Raw genomic sequence first — 8,966 nt, forward strand, 5'->3', positions numbered from 1 at the left:
GGGCGGGGTCGCGACGGGGCCGGGCAGCGCCGCCTCCTCCATGTCTTGTGGGTCCCGCCCTCGCGGCGGCACAAGGCATATAAAGCCGGCGGTGCGGCCGGAGCGCAGTGTTGGCTGAGCCGGTCTCTCGGGCCTGACAACTCCTCGTGCTCTCTCTCTGTGGTGATGACGGTGAAAACCGAGGCTGCTAGGGACACCCTCACTTACTCCAGGATGAGGGGCATGGTAGCAATTCTCATCGGTGAGTGTAGGAATACGACTGGACTTCCAGGTTACGCCAAGTGGAAAGTTTTGAAGGGCGCGGATCAGACTGGTGTGTGTGGCGTCGGATGTTACAAAGCCGTCTAAACGTTTCTCCTCTAATTCGCAGCTTTCATGAAACAGAGAAGGATGGGCCTGAACGACTTTATTCAGAAGATTGCCAATAACTCCTATGCATGCAAACAGTAAGTTTGGTGGGGCGACGTGGGGAAATAAAATTAAGTAGGGAAGTTTCCATTTACCAGCGGTAAAGACATCCTCATCAATATATTGATCAGGAAGCCGACGACTTACCGAGGGTGGGGATCCCTTTTCTCTTTAAGTTCTAATTATTTCGAACATTTAAAACATTACAATTAATTTGCTGATTTGGCTTGTTCTGGAAATGCAAGGTAAAATTTTCTTTTTTATAAATGTATTTATATTTGGCTGCGTTGGGGCTTCGTTGCTGTTTCCAGTTGTGGTGCGCGGGGGCACCACGACTTTGTTGCGGTGCGTGGGCTTCTCATTGCGGCGGCTTCTCTTGTTGCAGAGCACAAGGGCTCTAGGCGAGCTGGCTTCAGTAGTTGTGGCGCAGGGCTTAGTTGCTCCCGCGGCATAGTGGGATCTTCCCGGACCCGGGCTCGAACTCGTGTCCCCTGCGTTAGCGGGGGGATTCTTAACCACTGCGCCACCAGGGAAGTCCCGATAAAATCTTCATGTTTGCCTAATTCACCCCCTCTCTCCTTGAAGAACAACCCTCTGTGTTTAACTGGGTTTATCATTTTGGCTGTCATTTTCTCTCACTGAGTAATTGACTTGGGTGTTTTTAAACACTGGATCCCCCGGAAAGGTTGAGCCAGAAATTCACTATTGGTGTTGGTCTGCCCTCACGTGGCGAGTTAGGATGTTCAACGTTGCTCCTTTCTTCTCTGCAGCCCTGAAGTTCAGTCCATTTTGAAAATCTCCCAACCTCAGGAGCCTGAGCTCATGAATGCCAACCCTTCTCCACCAGTAAGTGTTCTCTATTCGTGATGCATCAGTGGGGGAATCTTGTAAATGAGTCAGTTAGTTTTCCTATGTTGGTGAATTGTAAAATAGCATTTGAGTTAGTATCAAGGCAGGAATGCCTCGTCGGTTCATGGCAAACAAGTGACGTAAGCACTTAAGTATGGAGTCAGTGGAGTGTTTTAAAAGACATACTTCATAAAAGTAATCTGCTTAAGAACAACACGATTATATACAGTTTCCATACTGTCATTTGAAATATTTGCATGTATGGATGAAAAGGAGTTTGGAATGTGTTTATAGATGTCTGGGGACCTGCCCCTGTCATTTGCAGATGTACCACCTTTTTGCATTGCCTATACTTTATTAATCGCTATCTTCCTTTGAAGCAAGGATATTAAAAGAAAACCTTTTATCTTCCAGCCAAGTCCTTCTCAGCAAATTAACCTGGGCCCATCATCCAACCCTCATGCTAAACCATCTGACTTTCACTTCTTGAAAGTGATCGGGAAGGGCAGTTTTGGAAAGGTAATTTCACATCTGAAGCTCTCATTATTTATAGTCTTTCATATGCTCATTTTTTACATCTCCCTGGATGTGAACAGGAAAATGATTTTTAATTTCAATTTCAGGTTCTCCTGGCAAGACACAAAGCCGAAGAAGCGTTCTATGCAGTCAAAGTTTTACAGAAGAAAGCGATCCTGAAAAAGAAGGAGGTATGAGATGGGCTTGGAGATGGACATTCAGTAGACATTACCTTGCCATCTTGGCGCCACGTTGAAATTTGCCACTACATCTTAATTGTCCTTTTTCTAGGAAAAGCATATTATGTCGGAGCGGAATGTTCTCCTGAAGAACGTGAAACACCCTTTCCTGGTGGGCCTTCACTTCTCTTTCCAGACGGCTGACAAACTGTACTTTGTCCTAGACTACATTAACGGTGGAGAGGTGAGCAGAGAGGATGGGAGCTGAGCCCTGGCTGTCCCGTGCATAGCCTGCTTTGTTTTAATTTGAGAGGAGAGTTTTTAAAAGATAATTAGTGGGGGAAGAGTTACCAGATTTAGTATTTCCTTTAACCTGCCAGCTTTCAGATGGCTTATAAACTATTTAGGGCCCCTTCCTGCAATTGTCCTCTTTAGCTATATATGTCAAGACAGATCCAATCCATTGTCCGGGTTTTTTGGCAACCCAGGCTAACTCTGTTCTATCTCCTCCAGTTGTTCTACCATCTCCAGAGGGAGCGATGCTTCCTGGAACCACGGGCTCGGTTCTATGCTGCTGAAATAGCCAGTGCCTTGGGTTACCTGCACTCTCTGAACATCGTTTATAGGTGAGCTGAAGGGCTCTGAAGGCTCCCTTCCTTGTGTAAAGGAGACATAGCCCGGCCTTTGACAGGGCCTTAAAATAATCTGTGTTTAGGCAGAACTTGGTCACCTAAAACCAGGTCCCCAGCATGTGACCCATCTGCTGACTCCCTGCCACGAGGGAACTGGCCAATGAGGATTGTGCCTCATCCAGAATAGATGAACAGAACAAGGACCCCCTTTTAGATTCACTAACACAACTACAGTGGATGTAACGTGCTTCCAATAGCCCTAGTGGTGATCTTTACGGAGGATTGCTAATGCGGTGAAATTAACTTAATACGACTACTTTCCTATTCTTTTTTTTTTTTTTTTACAGAGACTTAAAGCCAGAGAATATTTTGCTGGATTCACAGGGACACATTGTCCTTACTGACTTTGGACTCTGCAAGGAGAACATTGAACACAATGGCACGACATCCACCTTCTGCGGCACACCCGAGGTAGGCGAACTCCTGGTCCACACCCCTCCAGGAAGGGATCACTGCAGTGACCCTTAACTACTGAAAGAACAAGCTGTTTTCGGAGATGATTTAGTCCAGTTCGGTGCAAGTAAAATACACTGGCTGTTGGAGGCATGAGAAATTCCAAGGCCTCACGTTGCTTTAATTAAAGTGAGCTGTTTGTAAGGTCCACGCTATAAAAGGTTCTAAACCCCTAAGTAAGATATCTGAGGAGGGCCCAATAGCTTTCAAAACATCAGGACATGTAAGTGGCCAGTCAGCCTCAAAGCCAGCAGTTTTATCAGGAAGTAGTTTAAAGAAATATATCCTCCAAGTGTACCCCGGGTCTCTCAGCCCTTTCAAAGTGCATGCCTGGTCTTGGGATTGCCTAGTTTCAGGGGCTCTAAACTCTCTTTTCCTGGTCTGTCTTTCAGTATCTTGCACCTGAGGTGCTTCATAAGCAGCCTTATGATAGGACCGTGGACTGGTGGTGTCTGGGGGCCGTCTTATATGAGATGCTCTATGGCCTGGTGAGTAGCCCATTGAAAATCGTGAAATATTGCCCTGGGTTGATACATTTCTCCCTAGAATGTAGTCTTAAAAATCCAGACTTATCTGGGCACACAAGCCCCACTGCAGACCTGATCATCACGTCTTGCCCTCTATCAGTATGCTTATCAAATGCTGATGAGAGAGGCATATTGGTTAAGCTATAGGTATTTTAGGGTAAACCGTTACCTAGTGGATTTTTTCTTTTGTAAGTTCACATTTTACTAGGTGTGACCACACTTAACCTATGTGAGAGTGAAAAACATGGCTTATTAACATCTACCCCCTGATAAGGGTGGCAAAATGTAGACACTTAAAAATCTAAGTCAAAGAAAACCTATCAGGTGATAAACTTTGTCAAAACCAGCTTCATATATTACGTTTAAGTCTTTCTTGGTAACGGATGCTCTCCAAAACTTCCAATTAAGTAGTAAGTAATCTTCCTGCTTCTTTCAAGCCTCCATTTTACAGCCGAAACACAGCTGAGATGTACGACAACATTCTGAACAAACCCCTCCAGTTGAAGCCAAATATTACAAATTCTGCAAGACACGTCCTGGAGGGCCTCCTGCAGAAGGACAGGACAAAGAGGCTTGGTGCCAAGGATGACTTTGTGAGTCATTTTTTCCTCTCCTCCTGGGCTGTATGGGTAGAGCCCTAGACCTCACCGCCCTTCTTGAATTTCACTCTTCTAAATTCCTGCTTCTTTCTCAACAGATGGAGATTAAGAATCACGTCTTCTTCTCCCTAATTAACTGGGATGATCTCATTAATAAGAAGATTACTCCCCCTTTTAACCCAAATGTGGTGAGTATCTCTCTCGCGAGTGTGCACAGGCCCAGAGGGCATTTCTTTAGGTCAGAGTTGCTGTTGGTAGTGGTGGAAGGGGAAGGGCCCTCAAGGAATAAATTGGCATTCGTAAGCCATTATTTTACCCACAGAAAAAAGTAGAACTTTTGTCTCAACAAAGCTCACGTTATTTTTCCACACCTTTTATAAATTACAGTAGCAAAAGACGGAAAATAAGCATGGTCCTCATAGTTGAAACTTTGTGTGGCCTTTGGGTTTTGTGCTTGAAATGGTTGCTGATGGTGGAAGTTGCCATATGGTGCCTGCATGAGAATTTCCCTTTCTTGTCTCCATTGTGAATTCTTGACATGGAGTACGTTTTCTTCCCTTCCTGCATCAGAGTGGACCCAGCGACCTGCGGCACTTTGATCCCGAGTTTACCGAAGAGCCAGTCCCCAACTCCATCGGTCGGTCGCCCGACAGTATCCTTCTCACAGCCAGCGTCAAGGAAGCGGCCGAGGCCTTCCTGGGCTTTTCCTACGCACCTCCCGTGGACTCTTTCCTCTGAATGGTCTTAGGGTTGGTTGTGAAGGATTTCACGGGCGTTTTTGAAATGTTTTAGTTAGCCTTTTGGCAGAGCTGCCAGCTGACAGGACATCTTAAAAGAGAATTTGCACATCCCTGGAAGCTTGCACATCTTGGCAATCTTATTGCACACTGTTTGCTGGAAGCTTTTCGAAGAGCACATCCTCCTCGGTAAGCTCGTGAGGTTTTCCTTTATTCTTCCTTCCAATGTGGTGCTATCTCTGAAATGAGCGGTAGAGGGCCGCCCCAGGCAGATGCAGTGGTCTCATTCGTAGGAGGACGCTGTTCGGAGAAGGAGCTTCTGGACGTCTGTCCGGGCCGTGATAACGCATCTTATGAAACGTGCCTTTTCTGATGAGATCGTGTTAGCTCCAAAGTTCTTCCTGTTGCCGAGTGTTTCCGTTCTGTTTTTCCTTGTGGCCTTTCCTGTGTGACCCGCCGTATGAGTGTGGTATGCTTGCTCACAGAAGGACTCAGTTATAAGCATCAATGTGACACTTGCAGGACACTACAACGTGGGACATTGTTTGTTTCTTCCATATTTGGAAGATAAATTTATGTGTAGGCTGTTTTTTTTTGTAAGATATAGTTAATAACTAAAATTTATCGAAAATGGTCTTGCAATGACTTGTATCCAGATGCTTAAAGAAGCATTGCTGCTACAAATATTTCTATTTTTAGAAAAGGTTTTTATGGACCAATGCCCCAGTTGTCAGTCAGAGCCTGGTGTTTTCATTGTTTAAAATATCACCTGTAAAATGGGCATTATTTATGTTTTTGGGTTTTTTTGTTTCTTTTTTGCATTCCTGATAATTATATGTATTGTATAAAGAAAGTCTGTACATTGGGTTATAACACTAGTATATTTAAACTTACAGGCTTATTTGTAATGTAAACCACCATTTTAATGTACTGTAATTAACATGGTTATAATAATGTACAATTCTTTCCCCCCCTCCCTACCACACACCTTTTTTTGTGTGTGATAGACCAACTTTGGTTTGCAATAAAACCTTGAAAAATATTTGCAGAAATTGTGTCATGTGTGTTATTTTGTAAATTGCAGTTAAGGGGGCAATAGTAGATCTGTTTAAAATTTAAAACCAGGGAAATGGCTGCTGTAGTTTACAGCTCAGTGGCTTGACATCCTCCAATAGCATCAGCTTCTGACTCGAAGAGAGAATAGGGTGGTCTTAAAGCCAATTATTTTTTTTTTCTTTGGTGGGAGGCTGCATTGCATGACTTGCAGGATCTTAGTTCCCAGACCAGGGAGAACCCATGCCCCCTGCAGTGGAAGGACACAGAGTCCTAACCACTGGGCTGCCAGGGGATTCTCTAAAGCCAATTTATGTCAGTCATTATCCATAAATCCATCCAAACAAGTCCTTGTCAATTTAACTCTCTCAAGGACAGCCATGAAGTAATGATCCCTATCCTCATTGCCTGCCCTGTGAAGTTGGCTGTTTGTCTGACATTTGGCTTGTCTGAAGTAACAGGTAATTCTTTCAACAAATACTTGGTGCCTTCCCTGGTGCCAGGCTCTATTCTGAGTGCTGGGGATAAAGCAATGAGCAAAGCTGACAGATCTCTGCCCTTACACATCCTGGTGGGAAAGACAGACTTTCAATAACACAGTTTGTCGAAATCGGGGATAACAGTCTGTAAGTGTATGAGAATGCCACTGAAGAGGGTGAGGGTGTTGTCATACATGGCTATGTTCCCAAAATGCTGAGCCGGCAGGACTCCTGGTTCGTGAGAGTAACCAGAGCCAAAAAAAGTCCAGTGTCAGCTCAGGGAAGGACCCTGGCAGGGGCACATCCCTGGTTTGGACCAGAAGCCACTGAAGCTGGTGTGCACACAGCACTGCATGGGCCCACCCGACTGATGTTCAGAGGCCTTCCCTAGAGCTCATCCCGTTGGAATATTTCCTGTAGGAGAAAGGAAAGGGGCTTGATATTAGGAGATAATCATCTTGCGTCCAAGTTGTTTGGACTTTTTCACTTTTCTAGGCCTTCCACAAATTTCCTAGCATACACGGGATTCTCCAATAGTTGGCCTTGCTGCTGCTCTAAGCCTACTTAGAAGCCTACCTTCTACCTTGACCTGTTAGTTTGCACAGGGATTTCCCCAGGGAAAGTAGTGATCATTTTCCCTTTTATCATGGCTCTTATATCTCACCTCTCCCAGAAGGCTTGTAAGGGTTGAACAGGTGTTGGAGATCACTTAGTCTGTCTCTCTTGTCAATGACTTCTTGCTGAAGGGGAACCCCAGATCAAGCTCTGCATTTGAGTTACGGCTCTGCCCTACAGACATTAGCTGCATATTAAAACCCTTAGCAAACCCAAATGCCAAAATCGACAATGGTGACAAAGAAATTCTAAAGTCCTAGTAATGACTGATGCTAGCCCTGACAAAAAGGCTTTCTGCATATCTCCCCCTCATTCTCATGATCAATAACAGTTAAGAGTTCCTCTTTGAACAATAAGTACTTAAATCACTTTTTTTATCTGAACATAAGTCTTGCAGCCCGGACTCTCCCATCTAATTATAGATAACTCAGAGGGGTTAATCACGGATTACAAAGCTTTTTAATTTTTTAAGGGTAGAAATTTGGTTTATGGCTTCAGTCGGTCACTATGTAAGATCTGATTTGCATTGCTGGAGAGTTGATAAGAGCCAGAGGAGTCCCAAGTGTCACATAAACAGGAGGAGATTAAATCAAACACAAGTGGGTGGAAAGGGAACAGGGCAAGAACAGGGAAGTCCAGAAAGAAAAAGGGATCAACTAAAAAAAAGACAAATATTTACTAAACACTATGATGTCAAATAGCATATGTGCAGAGGTATCTTTTATCTAGGGCTGTGGGGCACATCCCTGTCAGCATTTGAAACTACATTTGAGCATTATGGTTGGTAAAAGGGACAATTCACTTCTCCATAGTTTTTCAGTGGTGGAGCTGGTCAAATATGGGTTTGGGGGAACATTCGGCTAAGATTCCCACAAGTTAAAATGGGACTTTGAGGGCTTCCTTGGTGGCGCAGTGGTTGAGAGTCCACCTGCCAATGCAGGGGACATGGGTTCGTGCCCCGGTCTGGGAAGATCCCACATGCCGCGGAGCGGCTGGGCCCGTGAGCCATGGCCGCTGAGCCTGCGCGTCCGGAGCCTGTTCTCCGCAGTGGGAGAGGCCACAACAGTAGCCACAACTGCGTACCGCAAAAAAAAAAAAAAAAAAAAAAAAAAAAGGAACTTTGAAACTACTGCTACCATGAATATAAGTCAAGTACCATGCTTAGGGAATTTGCCATATACTTGGGGAGCCATGGTACCTACCCATGGTATAAAGCAGTTGATGAATGAAGGGTAAAGGGAACCTCAGAAGCCCAGAAGCTCTCTGTGGGGTTGGCTACCTAGAGCAGGCTTCACAGAGGGGATGACAAAGATTCTCACCTACCAATTCATTTCTAGGGAGTCTGATGGGATGCAGGCCCTAAGGATTAGATAACAGTAATAATAGTTTACACTATAGAGCTCGAACTGTATGCCAGACGTTCTAAGTACTTCATACAAAATTTATTTAATCTTCAGAATAGCCCTGTGATGTCAAAAATGAAGAAACTAGCACAAAAAGGTAATTTGCTGGGACATGGTTAGGTTAGAAGTCAAATCGTGACAGTCTGGCCCCAAAGCCTATGTTTGTAACCACTACATACTCTGCAAAATGTTGTCACCTAAAAGGTGACAACAAGAATATAGAAGCAAAACCATTGTGTGCTTGTTAGTCATTCACTTATTATTTCTCCAGACCTTTACAAAGATACCTTCTAGGTGTTGTGCTAGGCAAAGAGAGAGAAAGAGAAAGGGGGGTGGGGGGGGATAAAGAATTTGCAATTATAATGTAGACATTATCAGTTGTTGAAGATGAGATGCAGCTGGAAATACACATTGCAGTGGGAGTGTAAATCAGTACAACCATTCTGAAAAACTGTT

The 8,966-nt window shown here is 44.5% G+C and overlaps 1 protein-coding gene across 3 annotated transcripts in view; it reads left to right on the forward strand.

Annotated features, from left to right (window-relative positions):
- The window catches only part of LOC112409111 (serine/threonine-protein kinase Sgk1), an 8,615-nt gene extending 2,603 nt beyond the window's left edge, over positions 1–6,012 (forward strand). For 2 of the 3 annotated variants that reach the window (XM_024759030.1, XM_024759028.1), the window contains exons 2-12: positions 371–446; positions 1,179–1,254; positions 1,672–1,776; positions 1,881–1,964; positions 2,065–2,196; positions 2,466–2,578; positions 2,932–3,055; positions 3,490–3,585; positions 4,062–4,217; positions 4,322–4,411; positions 4,794–6,012. In XM_024759030.1, the coding sequence (XP_024614798.1) occupies positions 371–446; positions 1,179–1,254; positions 1,672–1,776; positions 1,881–1,964; positions 2,065–2,196; positions 2,466–2,578; positions 2,932–3,055; positions 3,490–3,585; positions 4,062–4,217; positions 4,322–4,411; positions 4,794–4,961 (1,220 nt within the window). In that variant the 3' untranslated portion in view covers positions 4,962–6,012. Of the gene's footprint in view, positions 1–29; positions 242–370; positions 447–1,178; positions 1,255–1,671; positions 1,777–1,880; positions 1,965–2,064; positions 2,197–2,465; positions 2,579–2,931; positions 3,056–3,489; positions 3,586–4,061; positions 4,218–4,321; positions 4,412–4,793 lie in introns of those variants that run through there. The other variant, XM_024759029.1, reaches the window with a different exon arrangement.
- The last annotated feature ends 2,954 nt before the right edge of the window (positions 6,013–8,966 follow it).

The sequence above is a fragment of the Neophocaena asiaeorientalis genome, unplaced genomic scaffold (assembly GCF_003031525.2).
Source record: "Neophocaena asiaeorientalis asiaeorientalis breed wild unplaced genomic scaffold, Neophocaena_asiaeorientalis_V1.1 scaffold5, whole genome shotgun sequence".
In the NCBI taxonomy this organism is placed as follows: Eukaryota; Metazoa; Chordata; class Mammalia; order Artiodactyla; family Phocoenidae; genus Neophocaena; species Neophocaena asiaeorientalis.